This window comes from Struthio camelus, chromosome 4, assembly GCF_040807025.1.
Source record: "Struthio camelus isolate bStrCam1 chromosome 4, bStrCam1.hap1, whole genome shotgun sequence".
Lineage (NCBI taxonomy): Eukaryota > Metazoa > Chordata > Aves > Struthioniformes > Struthionidae > Struthio > Struthio camelus.
The window spans coordinates 7,278,741-7,301,549 of record NC_090945.1 but is presented as its reverse complement, the minus strand read 5'-3'; the positions used below and the strand labels follow the sequence as shown (position 1 = coordinate 7,301,549).

General features: G+C 52.9%; 2 protein-coding genes across 4 annotated transcripts in view; one reads left to right on the top strand and one right to left on the bottom strand.

Annotated features, from left to right (window-relative positions):
* Nucleotides 1-3,986, top strand: part of ADAMTS3 (ADAM metallopeptidase with thrombospondin type 1 motif 3) — a 140,588-nt gene extending 136,602 nt beyond the window's left edge. For all 3 annotated transcript variants that reach the window (XM_009683831.2, XM_068941297.1, XM_009683832.2), the window contains one exon: nt 1,042-3,986. In XM_009683831.2, coding sequence (XP_009682126.2) covers nt 1,042-1,625 — 584 coding nt within the window. In that variant the 3' untranslated portion in view covers nt 1,626-3,986. The remainder of the gene's footprint in view (nt 1-1,041) is intronic.
* Nucleotides 3,987-11,110: 7,124 nt separating this feature from the next.
* On the bottom strand, nt 11,111-21,721 carry LOC138067056 (uncharacterized). The gene is made up of 7 exons (XM_068941013.1): nt 21,703-21,721; nt 21,218-21,255; nt 19,385-19,490; nt 16,533-16,738; nt 14,108-14,278; nt 12,829-12,983; nt 11,111-12,114 (listed from the first exon to the last, which is right to left on the bottom strand). Exons 1-7 carry the CDS (start codon nt 21,719-21,721, stop codon nt 12,042-12,044), a joined length of 768 nt encoding a protein of 255 aa, XP_068797114.1. The 3' UTR covers nt 11,111-12,041.
* Nucleotides 21,722-22,809: the final 1,088 nt, after the last annotated feature.

Here is a 22,809-nt window from a genome sequence, read left to right as displayed (position 1 = left end):
CTACCTTCACCTGTGCCTTGCCACAGCTGTGCTGAGGCCTAAACTGAGGAAGAATTTGGCTTTTTTCTATGAAAGGAGAGTGAGGTTTTAATTGAAACTCACATTGCCTCACAGAACCTAAATTCTTGGAAGTGCCAGCTATTCCTGAGTGTTGGAAGCTTTTGACGTTTTTCCCAGTCCTGCTGACAGTAAAACTTACAATTTGGCTCGTGTGACTGGTCGTACTCCGAAGGTGAATGGGAGAATGTGCCAATATGCGCTCCGCTCAATATAACACCCGCCTTCATTTTCCTCTGGCTTCTTGTGTTGCTGCTTTCCTCTTTGCTGGTTGTATCCACTGTGAGCATTGCCTCTCTGTTTGTGGAACCAATATCCAGCAAATGCGCTAAGAAACTTGGTCGTTTTGGAGATCTCTGAGACATCTTTGACATCTTGAAGAACCTTTCCTTGCCTGAAAAGCATCCCACACACTTAACTGGAAGGGATCTCAGGGCTGATCGATGTGTTACAAGCTTTTCCTCAGCTTTCCCATTACGTTTAGGTCACCGAAGACCTCAGAAATGTATTTTATGCAACTATAACTTCTTCTTTTTAAAAGAGCGTTTCAGAGGCATCTTTGAGAGATATTGCCTGGGAGTTACTTTCTTTAAGGAAAGATGTAATTGTTTTTAATGTTGTTGACAGATGATGTCCTCAAGCTAGAAGGGACTACCTCTTGCTTGGCAGTTGGCAAGTCTGGCATGTTGCTGTCTGTGGCCCTTGGCAAACGTAAAACGTGTGGCCCTTTCCACACCTCTTCCCTTCTGGCGGGCAGAGGAGCCAACACTTTAAAAGTGACTGGTGATTTTGTGGTTCCCAACTAGGGCTTGTGCAAAGGGGCTGGGGTGTTCTTTCAGGGGATCAGGCGTTTCAGGCTGCATATCCAGAGGGGTCTGTCATTGTGAAAACGTAGGCTCAGGACGTTCAGTGCCCATCGAAACGCTGTCCAGGCACGTCTGTGTCCTCCCTGGGTTTAAAATCAGCATTGCGTTTGTTTTGCAGATGAGCCCTGTATGGGAGACAAATCTATCTTCTGTCAAATGGAAGTGCTTGCACGTTACTGTTCCATCCCTGGCTACAAGAAGTTGTGCTGCGAGTCCTGCGGCAAGCGCAGCAGCACCCTCCCACCGCCCTTCCTTACGGAAGCTGCTGAAACTGAAGAGGAAGTGATGTTTGATCAAAGCCGTCTGCCTAGGGCTTTGGCGATGCCGACATCTTCAGTGCCCCACTACGCTGGGCTCCTGCCTGGGAGAAGTTCTCTGGGCAGGCTTCCCTTTGCAGAGGAGGAGGCAGCTGCGCCCACCTCCCTGTCAAACACCGAGCCCAAGGGTGCTGAGTTTCCGCAAGGGAGAGCTCGTCCGGCAAGCAAGACTTCTAGGCTGTTTGCATTGCCTCACCAGCCACCTGCCAACAGCAGCAGTCTCAGTGCTCGTCAAGGCCAGGCTTTGGCAGCAGCTGTTCCTGTGGGGCCAACTAGGAACACTGCAGCAGGTGCTCTTTCTCCCTCGAGAACCTCAAGGCAGAGTGAGAAGCATGGAGACAAGAGATGGCCTTCGAGGTCTTCCAGTGTGGAAAGAGGAACATGAATGCCACAGGGAGGAGAGTAACGGAAAGAGGGTCTGTTGGGCTTTGATTTCTTTACTTCTGGACACTATGGTGCATGCTGCTTTCCCCAAGCAGGAAAGGTCATTCTCCTTGTAAATAACAAAGAACAAGAAGTGCTGGTTCACTTTAGAGTTGCTCCCGTCCTCCTCCCACCCGTGGTTATCTGGTTACTTGGAATGCATTGGAGGAAAGCACCAAAGAATAGTCCTAACAGTGAGCAAAACTTGCTGAGGGCGTCAGTCAAGCTCTAGTAGGGAAAAGCGGCCTTCACCTCAGCACTCACCTCATGGTTTTTATTTTCAGACGCTCACGTGTCGAAAATACCCCACCACAAGAGGTACCAGACGTTTACAACTTTACAGAATACTTTTGCAATGGAACAACGGAATCCATAAGACTTGTTTTGCTAATTTATCTCTAGAAACGGATATTGTATGAGCAAATTTGCAGCTGTTGTGTACATACTGTATATTGCAGAAGATCAGTATTATTTTTAAGAGTTTTGTGCTGTCAGACAACTGTTTACCTAGGTTACATTTCTGTACAATTGCTAGGTGCCTGCCATTGAGTACTGCCTTATTTACATTCCATGAGTTGATTTTTAAAGCAGCATTAGCATAAAAGGAGGAGTTCCATTTTCCTAGGAATTACATCTGCTGACACTAGGAAAGGGTTTTTTAAATATCGACCATGTGATGCTTTCTTCTGGAGTAGGGCAAAAAAGTGTAAACTGAAAGACACAAGTCTACGTGTTGCCCACTGAGAGGAGGTGTAGAGATTTTAGCGTAATGCCGGGCACAGGTTGGAAAAATGGTTTCTTGTGCCTGTGCAATGAACAGCGACACCCACGGCCTCAACTTAGCAGGCATTGCTTCCGTTCTGGAGTAGCAGTGCCATCCCTTAAGTCTCCTTTTGCCTAAGAGGTCAGACGAGTGTAGGAAACCATGTATATACTGTAAGTACTGTAATGTCCACAAGACAAAAATGAGTTGTGTTTTCCAGATGATGCTTGTTCTTTCTGAAGCTGAAAAAGCATCACAGAGGTAGAATAGGCACTAACAAGAAATAGCTGTGGCAAGACTTAAAATAGATTGTTTTTTTTTTTCTTTTTCCTACTGGAAGCATTGATTTAAAGGTGGGAGAGATATTTATTTTTCAGCATGGTTCACCTCAAAATCTCCACAACCACAATGCATCTGACTGCAATCATGTACTAGGAATGTATGTCACTAGCCATCTTGTTCACAGTCTACCCAATCCCACTCTCTCCTGGGTGTTGCTGTAAAGTACTTGTATATAGGACTGAGAACTAAAGATATTTATTAAAAGTGGAATTCTTGATAGTATTTTATGTACTAAATATTTACACTAAGGGCAGTTGACTATTCTTTTTGCCAAGATAAAAGAGAGAGATGTAATTAGATACCTGTACATGCTATGGCATATGGATAGAACAGAAATTTAAGCTAACTAAACTACTGTAGAGAAATTGTTGATCATCATCTTTTAAAAAAAAAAAAATCCGAGGACAATTTTTTCTTACAGGCATCTCTAAGTTCTATATAGCTTATTAAAGTTTCATGTGCAATTTTTGCTTCCCCATACAAAAATCCTCGTGATTGACCCATTTAAAAGAGCAGTGCATATATAGCACTGAAATACTGCCAAATAAATTAGGACTCCATGGATTAAAATCTAGAAAGAAACAGACGTAGTGATTATGCAGGATCACTAGAATTAAATCGGGATGAGTTGTTTTGTCAGGAGACCTTTAATGGAAATGAGAACATAGGTAGATTAATCCTGTTCGGGGGAGTATAGGGTCATGCTATGCAGGACACATCTTGCATTGCCATGGGCATAAGCTAACCCACTAAAGCATTGACTCGACACCTCGAAGGACCTGCTGCTCCCTTTCTGCAAGGCTTCTGAGGGTCAAAGAAATTAGTGTTCAGTAGATTGTACAGCCATTCCCTGAGCCTCAAACAGACAACGAGGGTGTGTTGGTTACTTTGAAGTTCCCCAAGGTCAAATTGTCTTTCTCTCTGTCTTTATCTTCTACATACGTACAATATGGGTGTAGATAATCCTTGTACCTTTTTGCTTTCTTGTCTACCAAGCTAATTTCTCTTTCATAAAAGTGTACACTACTGATCCTGTTTGTTGTATTGGGGAGCACGTAGCAATAAAAACTTTCACCTAACAAGTCTTTCTCTGCTTTAATTCACCGGGGAGGTTTTTTTTTTTTTTTGAAGTTTGTTCTTTGGCAGAATGAAGGAACAGTTCCATCCTCAAACTTTATTGTCTTGAAAAAAGTCAATTTGAATTAAATAACTTATTTTTAAAGACAGAGGTCGTGCTTGTACCATTGGAGAGTGTGGGTTGCAGAGAAGAGGGGGAAGAAAGGAATCCATTTCCTATGATCTAAAGTTGGTTGCTGGCATGAGCGTGACTGTGCAGAGAGCAGCTCCAGCCCCTTTGGTAACATGTAACATTTTGGGCTGTGCTTTTAAAGATCTGGTACCTAGGAGATTCTGTGCCAGCCGAACACAGGGCAGGCAGCTGCTCTCCTCTCCTGCATCTGTAGAGGTTTTCTGAGCTGGTGAGATTTCAACTGAGCACCACCACTGACGACTTAAACAAAAACAAAAACAAAAAAAAACCCTCACTGTTATTATTTTAGTACTGGTGCACTTAAACATAGCTGCCTGGTCCATCTGTCTTGAAGTAGTTTTGAGAGCATCCATCCACAAGGATGCATCTTTTGGAATAATTGCTGTGTTTCTCCTTTGACACGGACAGACTTAACCTCTGTAGCTGGTATTTGCCTAATGACAGTACCTTTTGTGGGAGCACTAGATGGATGATATAGGGGCAAGTGGGGCTCCATCATGGGCATGCGTGCTCATGGGCAGGCACACAGACCCACTGACTCACATGAACCCTCAACTAAGGAAAGCTGCCTTGCAGTCAGAGTGTCCCATGCTCCTCTTTCTTTGCTTGAGGTAGGGATGGATCATGCACATAAATGGGAGACTATTTTTAAGCAACAGCCCCAAAGTTGAAAGACAAAATAATGTTGCCGTGATTCAGGAGGTGGCTTCAAGCTAGCATTGGTCCTCCAGCAAGTATCCAGGGACGCTGACATCTTGAAAGTGCCATCTGGCTGCAAAGTGACCACTTGGGCATCCTAACAGGGGGAGAGTCCCCTGACAAAACTTGTGACAGCCTCCTAAATTCTAGGTGAGGATAAACATTGCAACACAGATTTGCTACGTGGCCATTCAGATCCTTTGCTCGCTCAAAGACAACTACCTGGCTTTCATGCATGCAAGTATCTCAGAGCCGAGGTGAGTCAGGAAGCATCTTGATGACAGCAAATAAAGCTTTGGGCTTCCAAGAAAATACTGTGTGTTGGCACGTGTTCTGCAACAGTTCAGTCTACCTGATCCATTCTTGTCTTTGGGCCTAAACCCTGGGCTGCGGTGCAGTTCCCAAATTTGCCATTGACGTCTTGTGGGACATTGGGAAAGTTGCCCATATCCTGCTGGCATCTCACTGCTGCTTCTTCCCAGTTCCAGCCTTACTGGATAAATTCCACAGCAGAAGTCATCTTCCCAAAGTTATCCCAAGAGACTGGTGAAGTGTTTTCTACAGTTGTGGTTGCCTGTATTCAAGGAGAATAAATCCACACTGGATCTTCGGGAGAAAAGCTACTCCTATGATAACAAAAAGGGGAGGTCTGCACTGCAGAGGTGGAGACTAGAGGAACACTGGCTTTTTAACCTAGCAGAGCAGAGGCTGAGAGCGGGACCTCATGGCTGTTTGTATGTACACAGGGAGTTAGAACAGGGCAGGCAAGAGCTGCCAGGGTTTACAATCCAACAAATAGCTACACGGTAGAGAGTGTGACCTGTGTTATGCCAGGTACCTCCAGGAAGGACCTGCTAGTTGGAGTCCCACACAATGCATTGTAATATACCTGGTGGATGGGAGGAGATTTCCCAGCAGCTCTGCTGAGGCTGCGAGGCCACAGGAGAGAGAAGCCACGTCTGGTACCGCCAGGAGCTCTGAGCGCCTTGTACTGGACATCCCAGTGCTGTAAACGCATGGGGCGTTAGCAAACCTGCAAATGAAAAACAGGTTCAGCCTGGTAGTCCCCTGTGTCTCTACTACAAATATGTACAGGGGGAGGTTAACTTTTGGTATGTTGGTTAGCACCTGAACGCTCCAGTAGTGTTTAGATATTTGCTCTGTAATTACGCATTTTAAATCCAAATGATGCAATGTGGCGGGGAAAGCAATACCAAGAAGACATATCTCTAACCCACTGCATTGAAAAGAGGAGTTATGGATGAGTACTGTACAGGGAAACGGGGGTGAAATTACTGTACATCTCCGAGTCACCATGTTCTGCTCTTCACACACTAGCTGAATGCAACTGATGCTGCAGGGAGGTGACATAAGATTATTTCTCTGCCTAGCATGACCCTGGAGACCCACCTTCCTTGCCCGGAGCAGGTCATCTTCAGAGGAAGTCAGAGGTCTTATTTATTAGCTGTGTGATGAGGCAGGACCAAGGCTTGTCATTTAAAGGCATCAAAAGAGGGGCTGTTTCAAAGCAGGAAGTGTTCACGCTGGTTCGCATATAGAGTACTGTATTTCTTGTGGTTTGAAATCCCCATTGAAAAAAGAATCAAGAGATTACCCTGTCTGAAGAGTGACCTGATGAGAAGCCTAGGAATTTTAGGTTGTAAGTTCAGAGAAACTATTCCTTGCAGGATAAACTGCATTACCTTGAGATAAATTACATGACCTTGTCAAAGACTGAATAATCCAATTTATATGAGTTGGTTTTGCTCTTGCAGTATTGGTAGAGCAGAAACTCTTGCAGCACTAGGAAGGATTATGAGGGTCTTATTTGGCTTTTAATTCAGTAAACTGTTTTGGACAACAGATGACAGCAGCCAGGTAACTTCTGTTTTCTGTCCTGACTGAAATGAGAGAGGCTTCTTTTGATAAATTACTTGACAGGTGCATAATGAACAGGGCAAGAAATAATATTTTGGTGAATGCCATGGAGTTTGGGTTCCAAAGGAAGGAAGCAAAGAGTGGGAAAGCAAGCTCCAGTTTTCCAAACTGGGAAATCAAAGGTGTATGAAAGAGCCAGTGAAGGAAGACAATGCTTTATAAGGATCAGTCAGGAAAATCACCTTGTATCATTCAGACAGAAACAAATCGTCATCTGCCGACCTGCAGAAATAGCTGCTCCATCTCTCTCAGGCATCTCTTGTGTTCCAGGCTCTGAACATTAGGTCTCTGTTGGCATGATTAAGGACCAGGTGACTATGCTCTCATGAAAGGAAACCGTATCCCTGTCCCTACTTATGGAGCATGTTCTTGTCTATTGCATAGATAATCATGTCTTCCAGGCTGTTTGCAGAGCGATTTCTTTCCTTTCTGGCAGTGCTTTCTATGCTGAAAAACAATTTAAAGGATTTGCCAATACTTCACACTAATGTTTTCTAAAAAAAGGGGGGGGGGATTTTTGCCCTGTTTTTTCCAGCCCACACATGCTGTGTATTTCATTGAGAGAGAGAGACAAGAATGACTCTGCACCGGCAGGGCGGGGGCGCTGCTCAGGGTCTTGCAAGGACTCTCTTTTCTTTGGAGCTGAGCCAAAAACCACACCCCAGTAAGGCTTAAGGCACTTCAAGAGTTGACCACAATCCCAGAAGAACTTGGCTGGCCTCACACTGAGCAAACTTCACACCTGGTGGTCGGGATGACAGGAGGAGTCACTGGGTGCTACGTACTAGCATGTAGGGCTGAGTTATCTTGAACATCTGGTGCCAAGTGAGGCCGGAAGGTACCGATGCTCTCTGCATGGCACATGAGTGGAGGTGGCAGCACACAGCACAACAGCCAGATGAAACTTCTTGTCACCTGGGGGAGGTTGATGCTAAGCACTGTAGTCTCATCCGCGATGCTACTAATGCCTAGGAGAGATGATGTTAGTTAGTAGTGGGCAGCAGCAATATGGAGCGTTTAGACAAGGCAGAACCACGGTGGCACAGAATCAAGGAACAGGAAGAAGCAATGAGAACTGAACAGAAATGTAATATTCACAGCCTGCAATTCTTAGTTAAAGCCCTCACAGAAGGCTTAAAAGGAAATGAACAGCTGTGGAGACTTGCATTCTTAGGCACTGCAAGAAATCCTGACATAAATATGAAGGCAAATTCACTCCTGGAGTAACTCCATTAGTTTCAGTGCTGTTATGCTGGGGATGAATTTAGCTCACTTTAGTTTATATTACTAGGTAAAGCAGCTGTTGTAGATATACCTGGATTTATGGGCCATTTGTCTCCCTGTAACGCTGCTAATGAATTAGAACAGTTAGTATCTTATAATCTAGGAATGAAAAGTGCCCCCACCCCCAACACACACACACTGTTTCTAGTGGCTGGCTCTTGGGAAGAAGAAGGGTAAGAGACCAGCCCTTGTTTAGTTTCTGCACCTCACCCTCATGCTCCAATGCAGCCGGAGGAGGGGGGGGGGGGGGGCTAATCTGCTGAGGTACTCATAAGCCCTCATGAATAAATATATGATTGACTGATGATGCAGATTATATGTTTCTAACCTGCTACTCACTAGGAGCATCCAGGTGTCCCTGGTTTAGTTAAGAGAAAACAACTCCAGCAAGTCTCTTTCCTGAAATGCACGTGGGGCAGTTGCAATAAGACCGCTGACCAGGCAAAAGCCAATGATCTGAGATAGTGAAAATAATCTTGGCATGGATGATGTGCTCCCTGTTGTGAGCTTCTGCTGAGGTCCATCCTATAATGTTCTCACCACCGTGAGAAGTGCTCAAAAAAAAAAAAGTGCTCCAAAAAAAAAAAAAACCCACCTATCTTTTTTCTCCACAGAGCCTCTAAATCTCTTTCTCGGTGCAGTGTTTGAAGTCTGTCCCTGTAATATTGAACATGACAAGGTGCTTACAGACGGTAGGCATGCCAGCTCAGGCAGTATGTAAGCTACAGGAAGGTGTTTGCCCAAAGCACCCAAAAGATCAGGGTATCATCTGGCCCATTTCATGCCCTCATACCTTTGTGTCAGCTGTGCTGTTGGACCCAGCTCTGCCCCCGCCCGCCGCCCCGGAGCCCCCGGGCCGCCTGGGGCACCCAACGGCTTTCCTGCCCGCTGAACACCGTCTTTCTTCGGGACGGACGGTCGGTAACACAGAGCCGCCCCGCCCGGCCACCGCCCCCGGGCCGCGGGGCGCCTCAGCGCCTCAGAGCCGCGGCAGTTTGTAACGGTCGGTCGCGCGCCCGCCGGCAGCACGCACCCCTCCCCGCCACGCGCTGTCCCCGCAGGGCGTCGCGCGACGGCCGGGCGGGGGACGGTTAGAAATGATCGGGCGGGGCACGGTTAGGTGAGCGGGAAACGAGCGGGCGCGTAACGGCCGGGCGGGTGACGGCCGGGCGGGTAACGGCCGAGCGGGTGACGGTTAGGTGAGCGCGTAACGGTCGGGCGGGTGACGAACGGGCAGGTAACGGGCAGGCGGGCGGCTAACGGTTTTTTGCAGGTAACGGGCAGGCGGGCGGTACCGGCCGGGCAGGCGGCGGCCAGGCGACGGGTAGCGGCCGGGCGGTGCCGGCTGGCGGCGCGGGTGCCAGTGGCGCGGGGAGCGGGCGGCGGGGAGCGGCCGGGCGACGCTAGGACCCGGAGCGGGACGGGGCGGGGCGGCGCTAGGACCCGGGGCGGTGCTAGGACCCGGGGCGGCGCTAGGACCCGGGGCGGGAAGGGGCGGCCCCGCGGGCGGGAAGGGGCAGGGCCGGAGCCCTGAAAAGGCGGCGGTTGGGGGCGGGGCCGCAGTAACGGCTGCGGCCTCGGGGCGGTTCGGGGTCTGGTCGGCGGCGGCGGCGGCCGGAGCACGGGCTGGGGAGGGGGGTGCGGCCGGCCCCGGCCCCGGCCCCGGCATCGGTGAGTAGCGGGCGGCGGCGGCCCGTGGCCCTGGCGCGGCGCGGCGCTGCGGCCTGGCGGGGGGTGGTGGGGGGCGGTTTGCCGTCCGGGGCGGCTGCCGCGGCGGGAGGGGGCGAAGCGGTTTGGGGCGCGGCGGGGTCGGTGCCGGGATCGGTGTCGGGGCCGGAGAATAAAGGCCGAAGGGCCGCGCCCGGCGCCCTCCCGCCCGCCCGCCGCCGGCCGGCCGGCGGGGCCCCGCACACACGGCCCAGTTCCCAAGCACGGACACCGCCGCCCGGGGCTGCGCGCCCCGCACAGCGCCCCCGGGGCCGGGGGACACGGCGGGTAGCGGCGCCGCTCGGGAGCGGGGAGCAAGACGGCTGTGGCCGAGGCCCCGACCCCGGTTGGGCTCGCCAAGGGGCTCCCTGGGCCGTTGGGGGGGCGCAGAGAGAGAGAGAGGCGAGGTGGGGGCCGGAGAAGGGCGGGCAAGTCAGGCGGGTGGGGGGCGTGAGACCAGCGTCTGTTCCTGAGCCCCCCGAAGGGTCCCCGGCGCTGGAGAAGGGAGGCAGTCCCCGGGGTGGGGCTCATGAGCAGAGGCGAAGGCTTTTGTTGGGAGGGCTGGGAGCTGTTTGGGGAGCTCAGAAACAGAGGCCAAGTCCTGCGTTTCTGGTGCTCCAAAAACAGGCTCTATGACCTGCTTTGGGAGCTCAAAACTGGAGGCTAAGTCCTGCGTTTCTGGTGCTCCAAAAACAGGCTCTATGACCTGCTTTGGGAGCTCAAAACTGGAGGCTAAGTCCTGTGTTTCTGGTGCTCCAAAAACAGGCTCTATGACCTGTTTTGGGGGCTCAGAAACAGAGGCTAAGTCCTGCATTTTTGTGCTCCAAAACCAGGCTCTATGACCTGCTTTGGGGGCTCAGAAACAGAGGCTAAGTCCTGCATTTTTGTGCTCCAAAAACAGGCTCTATGACCTGCTTTGGGGGCTCAGAAACAGAGGCTAAGTCCTGCATTTTTGAGCTCCAAAACCAGGCTCTATGACCTGCTTTGGGAGCTCAGAAACAGAGGCTAAGTCCTGCATTTTTGTGCTCCAAAAACAGGCTCTATGACCTGCTTTGGGAGCTCAGAAACAGAGGCTAAGTCCTGCATTTTTGTGCTCCAAAACCAGGCTCTATGGCAACTGTTTTGGGAGCTCAGAAACAGAGGCTAAGTCCTGCATTTTTGGAGCTTGAAAACAGAGACCAAGTCATCTGTTTTCAGCCCCAAAAGCAGAGGCCCAGGGGCCCCTTTTGTGGGTGGTGGGAGGGAGAGAGGGGTGGGAGGGTGGTTGGGCTGGGTGGTGGGAGGGGGGTGGGCAGGGTCCGCAGACCCTCACCGGAGGTGGGGGTCTGTCCGCCTGCGTCCCCGAAGGCAGGGAGGCTGGCATGCACCAGGCCGAACTTCGCGTCTGAGATAGTTTCTGGCGCGAAAGGCACTTTTTGGGGAGGAAACGCGAGCAGACGCCGTCTTCCAGTTCCACTCTTTATTCACCATTTGTACAATAATGTCAATATTTATTTAATATGTGCATACTGTTAATAAACAAATTATGCTCCATGTGTGCAATATTAAATATGATATTCATATGCAAGTTGTGACAGTGATTGATTTACGACCTGGGCAGTCACCAAGGCTGCTGCACTGCCACATTTACACATTTGTATTCAACATCTATACATTTATATATAGTAATTTAACTATGTACTCAAGATGTACATACTGTTAATAAACTAATGATGCTCTATGGATGCAATATGGAACATGATACTCTATGCAAGTTATGACAGTGATTGATTTACGACCTTGTCCCAAGCCCCAAGAGCTGCACTGAGCTGGAGCCCCACTCCCAGCCCCGTTTCCAAGGAGGCCCCAGCCAGGAGCGGGGCGCTCGCAGGGCAGAGCTGGGCAAGGGCTCCTTCTGCCCGCGGGGAGCCCAACTTCTTCTGCCAGCAATTAAGCAAACCCCCGCCGCTCGCTCACTCTCCATCGTGGCTGTCTCCACCTTTCGTTTCCAGAGCAGAAGAGATGCAGCCCGTTGCTTGCGCGTGCGGTTCTCGCGCCCCTCCTCCGGGGGGGCAGCCCCACAGCGACGGGGGCGCGGGGAGCAGAGCGACCCGGCCAAAGCAGCTGCCGTCTGCTGGCAGGACAAACCTGGGGACGAAGCGGAGCTGAGCAGCGAGGCCGGAGCTTCTGCTGCGCAGGCCGAGCGCAGCCCTCCAGGCGCAGCGACCAGCAGCTGTGCGCTGAGCCACGGCCAAAACACTCCTGACTCCCAGGAAACGCCTCCGAGGCCCCGTGCGAAGGGTGAGGGGACGAGGAGGACGCGGCCCCTCCTGCCGGACACGCCGGCCCTGGCTCTGTGCGTGGTGGCAGCGTCCATCTGAGAGCTGGCCGTCCGTCTATCCGTCCGTCCAGGGTGAGGCTGCGGTGTTTGCCCAGGCCCCCGGCACGGCTGGGGCTCCTCCGTCCCTGCTGGGGGAGAGACCAGGCAGTGAGAGCTCACGGCTGCGCGGCGCAGCCCCGCACGGCCCCAAATGGTCCCCACAGTCTCGCTGCCCCTGCAGACCCCGCACCTGGCCCCAGCTGGAGCCCTGCGCAGCCCCGCCAGCCAGAACGCTCCCCTCTCTCCCCAGCAGCGCGCCCTGCGGTCAGCGTCTCGCTCAAAAGCGCCAGCTCCAAGCCAAGCCCAAAGCACCAGAAGCGGCCGCCCTGCCCGGAGCTCTCCCCAGGGAGGGCCCTGTCCGGAGCCCAGAAACAGCCTTCGGTCACGGGGGCACTTGCGCGCACCCCAGCCGCCTTCAGCGCCAACGCGTCCCGAGGCACCCACGCCCCCAACGACATGCCAGAAACCTTCCCTGCACCCCGAACGGCCCCCACGGGGCTGCAATCCTGGACCCAGGGCAGGGCTGGCTCTGGGCCGCCGCTCGCTCCCCTCCTCTGCCCGGTGACACGCGCTCACTCCCAGCCAGGGCAGCACCAGCCCTCCAGCACCTGTGCTACCCAGTGGGACGGGAGGCCCCGTTGCGCAGACGTGGCTGCGCTCAGCCAGCCCCGACGGCACTGGCCAGGAACGACGATGCTGCCTGGGGCCGGCTCAGCGCCCAGCACAACCCAGCGACGGCAGCCTCTTTCCTCTGACCTGCTCGGAGTCGAGCCTGCGAGACTCGCGCCAGCACCTGTACTCACTGCCGGGCCCTGGCTGTGAACAGGCTTCGTCTGCCGGGACGCAGGTGCCGCAGGTGCCCGGACGCCTCCCTGCACAGCTTCTCTGTGCCGACCGCCTCCCTCGCCGGGCAGAGGAGGAGAGGAGCTGCCGGGCTCTTGCCGAACCCCTGGGTTGCCTGTTTTAGGGCACAGAACAGAAATTGCTGTCTTAGGAGAAGCGTCTATGTGGTTGATTACCACTTCAAAACCTGAACAGCAGCTGGATCCATGACTTAAGTGAGGAGCCAGACCTCTGCGGAGGAAGTAAACCGCAACCAGGGACCCCCTCCCCGGACTGCCAAGGCTGCACCAGGTAGCACCACTACATCCCGTTCCACCACAGGAGTCAGCAAATACAGGGTCCTGTACTAGGTGGGAGAAAAGGGAGAAAAAGCCACTCCTGCCCTGCGCCTGCCCAGGCGCGCCTTCCAAAAATGTCCAAAGTCAAAGAGAACACAAGAGCTGCGTACCAGGAAATTCCTGGCAATGAGCAGGGGACGAGCTACTAAAACAAGAGGCACAAGGAGAGCAAACGCCGTTCCCGGAAGCAGGTCCCTCGGCTGACCAAAGCCTCGGCTCTCGCTGCAGCAGCGGGAAGGGGCAGCGGCAGCTGGCAGTGAAAAACCTGCAGCAGTGGGAGGCATTAACCCCCGGGATTTCGTAGAGGGACCTACTGTCGCCCCCAGGCCCAGCCGCCCACCCCTGGGCCCCGCTCCTCTCGCCCGGGCGCTCGGCAGCCAGGAGGGTGCCGAGGGTCGCCCCGGTCATCGCCCACGCCGATGGCGCCGAGCTGCAGGAGGAGCTGCAGCAGCCGCCCGGCTCCCAAGAGCTGCAGGGCACCGCGAGGGGCCGTTGCCAAAACGTTCGCAGCTCCGGTCGAGCCCTGGCGCTCGGGCACCAGCCGCGGCCCTGGGGAGCTGCCGTAGCGCGAGGCTGCACGCGTGGGCACGGCAGCGGCAACGCCGCCGAGCCGGCACGGACCTAGTCCGGCTCTGGTGAAACGCCGCAGGCAGCAACCGGCGCCGGACTGGCCTGCGATCTGCTGGGTTGTCCAACAGGGCAGTAAAAGTCTGGGCATAAACCTAACAGCTGCTAATTGCAGTCCAACTATAAAGCTTCACTGTTCATTACCTAGCAAATCACAAGCACCAGCAGAGGACTGGCAAAGAGCTGCTTAAAAGCATTAGCTAATAAAGTGGAGAAACAACAAGGGAGCAAAACCGCCCTCCGTTAGACCCTCCATACCCTCAGGAACTCTTACGGAAAGGGACGCTCCTGCTGGGCTCACCCGGACCAGCGCTGGCACCCTCCCTCGCTGGCTTTGTCTTCCCTGAGCAGCCCAGAGGAACAGGGAATCCTTCCCAGCCCTGGGCACAGCATCAGCTGCAGGTCCCTCAGCTTTGCTGCAGCTCGTTTGTTTTAGCCCAGGCACCTGTGCAAACAGGGAAAGAAAACACCTCTTGAAAATAATTGCCAGCACCTGAAGTTAAAACCAAGCAGGACAAACCAGGGCAACACACACAAACGGGCCCAATTCAGAGGGGCCCCTTTCTCCTGGGGGGTCTCCAGGTGCCTCCTAGTAGTGACCCTGAGCACAGGAACGAGCAGTGTCTCTGCTTCCACTATGTGCAGGGCTCTAGGAAACTACCAGGGCAAATCAGTGACTCTGGTTGTGCCCCGGGGTGCCCAGAACAACACCGTGGCGTCTCCGACCAGCGCGCCCGGCCTCAGGGAAAGGCACCGCGGGTGCATCAAAGCCAACGCTAAGCGGACCTGGGCACAACACGCTCGCCCCAGCTGGCTGGCAACGCTGCAGCCCCGAGCCAGCGCCATAAAACCAGCACATTTGGGGAGTCTCACAAGCCAAGCTGCCATCACACCTCACGGGCATCTTAAAAAGCCCCAGGGAAACATTGACCACCACCCCAGAAAAAGCCCCAGGCTGGAAACGGGTCCCCAGCCCTGCCACAGCCGGTGCCCAGCTGCACCCGTCCGCCACCGAGAGCCCTCGCAGGGCAGCAAACACCCTCAGCAACGGCCTCGCGCCCCAAAACACCCATCGCCCCAGCACCCGCTCCGCAAACCCGGGCCCAGGCCGGCCGACGGCCCAGGCGACGCCAAGGCGGCCGAGAAGCAACATTTGCACCAGCAAGTGCCCCCTGTCTTCACCCAAAACAGCCCCCTCAGACTGCCCCGGGGGCCCCCCCCAACCACCACCACGGCCCCAGGGAGACCCTAACTGCCCCCCTGCCCCATAGCACCCCCTGACTGCCCCAGGGAGCCCCCAACCACCCCTCAGACCCAAGGAGCACCCCCAAACCATCTTGCTCCCCCCAGAAACCCCCAACCACCCCAAGGAGCCCCCAGACCACTCCCCAAGCACCCCAGGGAGACCCCCAACCTGCATCTCTGTGCCCAGGGGCTCCCCTAGGCTGCCTCTCTCCTTAGGGAGCCCCTCAAACACCCCATGGAGCCCCCCAATCGCCCATCCAGCCCCAAGAGCCCCCCCCAAACACCTCACTCCCCAAGGGCCCCCAAACCACCCCCAACCGGCCTGTGGAGCCCCCCAACCGGCCCCCGGGCCTAGGGAGCACCCCAGAGGGCCCCTAAATTGCTCCCAACTGCCCCGGGGAACCCCCCAACCTGCACCTCTGTCCCCAGGGGCACCCCCAGACCACCCCCCAAACGTCCCAGGGAGCCCCCAACCGCTCCCCCAGCCCCAGAGCACCTCCAACAGCCCCAGGAGCCCTCAACTGCCCCTCAAGCGCCCAAGAGAGCCCCCCAGACCGCCTCGTTCCTCGGACAGCCCCCCAAATGCCCCCCCCAGGCCCCAGAGGGCCCCCAGAGCGTCCCACATCGCCCCGGGGGCCCTCAACCCCCCCAACCGCCCCGGGGAGCCCTCTCGACCGCTCCCCCCGGCCCCAGACCGCCCCCAACCGCCCCCCGGAGCCCCCCAACTGTCACCCCCGGCCCCCCAACGCCCACTAACCGCCCCAGAGGACCCCTAGAGTGTCCCCAGCTCCCCCGCCCCCCCCGACCGTCCCCCGACCGCCCCCGCCGGTACCTGCTCCTGCTCCCGCTCCGGCTCCGGCTCCCGCTGGGGCCCCGCCGCGACGGCGCCGCCTGGCGGCCGCGGCCGGTACTGCAGCTCCCCCCGCCCCCACCCGCCGGGGGCTCTTGAAGCCTCGGGGCCGCCGCGCACCTGCCGCCCCTCAGCGCCCCGGCGGGGCCGCGCTCGCCCGCACCAATCAGCGCTCGAGGCGCGCGCGGGAGCCGCCAATGGGGAGCCGGGGCTCGGGGAGGGGGGCGGGGCGGTGCTGCGGGCGCCCCGCGCGGCCCTGCCGACCCGGGTTCAGCCTGGCACCACTGAGACAGGGCTGAGGGTGCCCTGGCCCGGGGGCGCCGCTTTACTGTCTCCCTTAAACGAGGGCTGATGGCACTGGAGTAACTGAATCGCCCCGTCAGCGCCCCGCCCGTCCCCAAGGATAGGTCTGGCCCTCCTTGTAACGCTTGGGCGCAGCAGTCGTCGGCCGAGTCAGGCCTGAGCAAGGCCCGCGTGTCGCGCTACGTTCACCTCCCTAGAATAACCGGCGCGAAGCCCGGCGATCAAGTGTTTTGTCCGTGACGTGCCTTGCCCCGGGCATGCAGGCAGGCAAGAGCCGGGGTGCACGCGTAGTGCTTCTCACCTCTGGCGGTGCACGAGCGCTCCGGGGCCGCAGAGCGCCGCGTCCGCGACTCCCCAGCGGGCTGGCAGCAGGGCCTGCAGCTGCCGTCGGCCACTGCGGCGCCTCGAAGGCACGCGGTGGTGCTCCTTCCGCGCTTGCTTTCTGAAATCTTCCCTCTTTCTTCTGTGCTGTGCCGCTCAGATGTCTTCCGCGTTTGCTGCTTTGAACTACAAAAGAGTGAAGCAGAGTTAACTGAGCTCCCTTTTAGCAAGGAAGGCCTGTGAGATTGCCTCGGTTAAGATGGAGATTTGCTACTCAAGGAGTTGGGGGGATATCAAATGAGCCAGGGAATTTGTTGCTCTTCACACAGTACCACTGAGCAATTGCATCTTACACTGCTGTGAACAAGGGCATAATTACCGATGCTCGGAGAGGCAAGATACTGTCTTTCCAGGCAGTAAGTTTGTGTCCCCAGCTGCAGGGACGCCAAGAAGCTCTTCCCACTGTTGCTCTCGCTGAAGGAGCCAAGGCAGAGGGACCTGCTGGCCAGGTGCAACATAAAACCTCCCCAGGAGCACGTGTTGGTCTGCAGCTGAGGATTTTGCGCTTGGGAGACTAGCAGAAAGCAAGCTGCAGCAAACGTGATGTCTGCCTGAAGGACAGAGTCCCTGTGAGGTGTGGATGGAGCTGACCTGCTTCCACCAACTGCGCTGTTATTAATCCCGACTGTTAGCCGAAAATCAGCCTTGGCTCACCCCTGCCCAGATTTGAGCACTGTACTGATGCTAGGCCTTGTACTTCACTAGTGGACAGTATCAGCATGTTTAGTTTTCAGATCCACTATGTTTTTTCTGATATTGAAGACAGAGCATTTACCACTGCGTAGCACACTTAAAACGCTAGCTGTACGCATTAACCTTTCTTCCACCATGTTGTTACATCAGCCTTGCCTGTATGTTGCTACAAAGGCAAGTAGCTCCTGTTCTTCAAAACACCACATACCTAGGAAGGGATGTTACTATGGGATGTTACTATATGAAGACCTGCATTACCTCTGTGCATCTTGCCTGACCTCCAGTTATGCCACTGAGAAGGGGAAAGATGTAGCAAGATGTGTCCCCCGTACCACAACTTCACTAGAGCTGTTGGCTCCACAGCCACCGAAGCGGCTCCATCGCTCCTTGATAGATTCCTTCACTTCTGAGCGTCAGTGTGCTTGGTGACCCCGGGTCGCTCATCCTCGCACGTGTGCCTCCATTACGATTAGTCCGGATGACCTGTGAGGCCGAAGTCGCCTCAAGGGTCATGTGGACCCCCACAATCCATAGCAACAGCACCCTTAATGAGATAGCCCGGCAGAACCGAAACGCGCGTTGTAGCTCTGTACAGCAGCCATCAAGTGGTTTGTCCTATACGACTTGTTCGCTCGAGCAGTTCGTTCCGTTTCCTGAGCGTGACTGCTTGCTCTGACTCTCCTTCCCCTGTACATCTTTTGGCCTATCTCTGTTAAAGGCTTTAGGCTAAAAGCAGAAAACACACATCCTAAGCATTAATAAAACATCTGCCAGAGCTCAGAAGCCTTAGTGCATTCCTTCAGGCCTTCCTGTATGTAATTCCTTCTTGCTATAAGGCCGGTCGTACAGACCGATTGGTTTGCAGCGCAAAGCTGGCACCCTCCCCCAGATATTCTGTAAGTCTCTGAATCTGCAATAGAAAGGCAGGTAGCAAATTAAAGCAAACGCTCATCAGACAACAGTCAAGTCTCTCTGTCCTACGAAAGAGGTGAGGGGTATCTAAACAAACTACAAAATACGTATGCTGCGAGCATCTAGCAGAACAAACCTGGCACGCGCAAATCCCTTTCGTAACGGAGTCTAATTGCTTCCTAATGAACAAGAAAACAGATTAAGGACTAGTGTTTCCAATCTGACGATCTTTAATTAACCACTGCCCGTGAGAGGAACCTCAGAGGTCATTGTAAAGCGTCATGAAACCTGAACCTTTTTTCAATACACATTATTTACAGAAGGAAAAACATACTATAGCATCCTGGAGGAAGAAGACTGCCATGATGCTTTGAAACACTTAAGAATGGAAGCGGAGAGCAGAGGAGACCTGAGCATTTAGTTCTCTCTAACAGGGCGAAAAAGCCTATACTGAATACCAGGACCAAGGACGCAGCAGTCCAACCCCACAAAGCATTATTAGCAGCATCCCAGTGGAGTCAACCGCACTACCCTATCTGCATCTACTTCCTCAGCTTGCGGTGGGAAGTCAACAGGAATCTGAAGAAAAAACAAATGCTGTATCAAGAGCAATGTACTGTGAGAAAATCATTTCTGCACTGCCTAGAGGAACTGGAAGCCCAATTACTGTTAGCTTTAATGAAAACTGAGTAACCCTAGCCCTCAAGCAGCAGTGAAGCAGCAGAGAGAAATAGAGAGAAATCAGTTTTATACTGCCTCAGGGAGAACAAGATACGTATCTCTCAGAGAAGACGTGTCCGTTCTGCAAAGAGAAAGCTGAAAAAAGAAACAACTTACAGACTGTTGTTAGTCTGCCAAGAACGTGGATAAATACAAACATGGACCCAAAAGACAAGACGCAGAAGCTACATATTAACTTGAAGATGGTTTCAGCTAACTTTGCAGTCGTGGCAGGCTTCAGCTGTGCGTGTGGTCATTCCCTTCTAAGCCACGGTAAGCGAGTAGGACATCCTTCATGGTGAGAAGCAGAGGCAGGAATGAACACCTCACACCCATTTCAGATGGGCTGCCAGCAACTGCAGTCCTTAACTGTCTGCTCAGACTGAAGCTCAGCTATGGTTTTATATGCTATGTTTAGATGTGTGCCTCAAAGGATCCGGGACTTACCTGCACCTCTCTTGTCGTCTCTTAGTAACTGCGGTCCAGTTTTCAAGGTTGTCCACCGTAATGTCACAACAGGGTGATGAAGTGTAATGCTGAAGGTCTCCAGTCTCTTGGATCAAACTCCTCTGCTATTCTGCAGCAGCACCACATGTTACATCCCAAACACATCCATCCCCACTGCTGAGCCTGCCTAAACCTCGGAACCTCCTTTTCTACATGTAACGCTAGCCACGTTTATCTCTCCCCTAAAAAAGTCCCTGCTCCCCCAGCAGCAGCAGTCATCTCCAGGCCCGTTTCCCCCCCCAGCCCTGAGCACCCCATCTGACTCAAGGCAAATCTCCAGGTGGCTGCCGGAAAGGAGTCAGCATGTGGACAGGAAGGTCAAAGCCCCAGTCGGATGGAGTCTCCCTCTCTTCAGGCCACCCTGCTCCCCCAAAATATGGCTCATACCCCAAAAGGACAGCCTACTTTCAGTGGCAAAAAGGGACGTAGGGGAGAAGGCTCACCACAAGCCTGGCCATTGCTCAGCACTTTTTGGGGTGCGAGCGGTCTGGATGCAAAATGAGTGCGGGTTTGAGTCCATGCTCTAAACACAGCGAAGGCATAGCTGTTGTCACCAGCTACAGAAAGTCACAGAAACAATGCTACTGTTGCCAAAAATAATTCCCTTTTAAATTCTCCTCTAACAAAACATGGAAAGAAAGGGAAGTTACACCTTATTTAGAAGAATTAAGTTTTTGAATTTAGTTTTTGAAATGTCGTTCAAGCAAATAATTTTCACTATTTGCTCTTGTCTTGCCTGCACAGGTCAGAGCGTATTTGTTCACACCCTGTGAACATCAGGAGGTCAGGACAGCTTCCCAAGAGTCTCGCTGGCTTCACTGCGAGTCCAGAGTTCATGAGGGAGCATTTCTTATTCTCAAACCAAAAAATGCCATCTTATAAGCATTTGGGGGACTTTTTGCTTCTGTTTTTCCCATGGAAAAGCTTTCTAATTTCCTATCTAAATTTGCTCATGGACAGCTTATAATCAATATGTTCTTGTGTCAATACTTTCTTGTAGCTAAACACGCGTTGGTTTTATTCCCTAGTATTTAAGATCTTATCCCAGCATGTGCTACATAGACTACACAACGGGGAGCTCTTTGCAGTTTCTCTCCTACAAAGAGCATCCTTCAGCAGTTTCTCTTTGAATTTGTTTAATTTTGAATTCAGCTTTCCTGACTATACCAAGTAAGGGTTTTCTAATATCCTGGGGAACTTTCAAAGCTATCAGAAACACCTCCTGCTCTCCTATCATAAAGTCCCACTGAGTTAGTCACTCAGTCTTATTTTTCTTGGGTTAATAAACCCAGAGCTTTCTTATCACCTAATATTTCTTACCGATGAGCTCCCGGACTCAAAGCCAGACATCTCTGTTGCAGCTTAAATCATGGCCTTACAATCAGTATGAAATTTCATGCCACTTTTATTATTTTATCTGCCAAGGCCATTCTATCCTTTCTGCCAGCCTTCATACAGTACATACGATTACACTCACCCCGTGGCACTGTGCTTGAGAGGACAGCTAGCCTCCTTTAACAGGTCTGGCGTCAGACAGAAAGCTACAACTCACACCATTACTTGAACATAAAAACAAAAGGAGCCTCCTCGAGTCAGGTGTGTTAGAGGAAATATTGCTCTAGCATCCAGAGAACAGGAGATAATTATCCTCTGAGTATATCCCAAGCCTCTACAACCACATCCCACATGACAGCAACATCAGAGTCTGCTTCAGGACCTACAAGAACAAACCAAAGTCTACAGCTGCAAGCCCAAGCATACTGCCACACTCACCCACTTTATCTCCTGCACATTAGCTTCCTCTTTAGCAGCTAAAAGGTTTTCAAAGGACAAGAAGAAATTAGACCACAAGATAGCTCCACAATGCATCACCCACTTCATAAGCTATCCTCAGGAAGAGAAAATGAATATCCACACCGTCATATCCGTGAGGAATCCATCTGGGACACAAATCTGAATCCTGCTCTGCTGGTTGCAGACTCCTATACCCACGACAAAAGCACACTGGAGTGTGCGCACACACACAAAACCAGCCCTTCCAGCTGAACGAGGATATTTCTACTTTTACTGGGGAAAACGGGCTTGTTTTTAATGAGGTGTTTCAAATTTCAGGGGATTGTTTTCTTTCCTCGGCCAGAAGGGACTCCTCCTCAACTGTGGCAAGCTCCTTCATGTGTTCTGAGGCATATAATAAAAAATATAAATACCTAATGAAAGTCTGAGGTTGATGCTCCCATCTCCATGCAGAACCTTCTCACCTCCGCTGTGGCCATCCATGCTGTGCGCTGCAAACCACGACAGCCTAGCACTTGTGTTTGATGTGCTTGCGTCCTGGCTCCTTTTGTCTAGGGCCTGGGAAAGCTATGACGTATTCTCTCTTTTCTCTCTGCCCCCACATTTAGTATTTTAAATGGGCCTTTCTGATTTCAGTTGTTGTTGACTGCTTTGAATAAGAACAGGCAAACCAGGTAGTAAATACTCACTTCATAGCCCGTGTCCATTAATTGCTTTCCTATGGTCATTAAAAAATAGGATTAAACTCATCACCAAGTCAGATCTTACGACATGGGTCATAAAGACCCCTGTGTGTAGGTAACTCTTTGTGTTAACAGCACGCCCGATACACACGTTTCTCACTGTTCACCCTCAGTGTACATCACTGCAGAGAGGACACCTGGTCACATCCCAAGCTGAGATGACATTTCTGCCTCACCCTTTGCTCCCAAGTATGCTGGCAGCTTGCGCCTTCTGTGCCTTGCCCTGAAGCCAGCAGCAAAGGTATCGGTGGAGATGTCAGAGGTGCATGGACCTCAGCTGCTGATACAGGCACTTGACATATCCCACCAGGCCCCAATTACCCTGACAGCCCCACCTGGGCCTCCACCACCCACACATTGTCCCCCATTGGTCCCAGCATTGCATTTAAGCTCAGGCTGGGGACTATAGGCTTTACCTAAGCTGTGCTATGTGTGTTCTTGGCTCTTGTTAGTGCTGCTGTTGTACAGCAGGATTACTGTCCCTGTTTTCCAGCTTGATCTTTGAGCTACCTTATTGTTGCAGGCTTGGTGGGGACTCCTAGGCTTTGGCCTGCCCTAGATAGTGTTGCTGGACTGGCTTTGGCTGCTGCTCAGGTACTGTGAAACTGTGTTGGGGATGCTTCCTTGCTCGTAGCCCTGGCTCTGGGCTGGTGTTCCTTTCCTAAGTGGCCTTTTTGTAGCTCTCTGTATGTAGCTGTGTGGCTGAGCTTTGGCAATGTGTCATGTGTAGGATGTTCCCCCTTTTCCAGCTGATGGAAGTGTGGCTGGAGTGTGTCTTGTCCAAAATATGCCTGGTAACTCTTTTCTTCCTGACCATTCAGAGGAAGA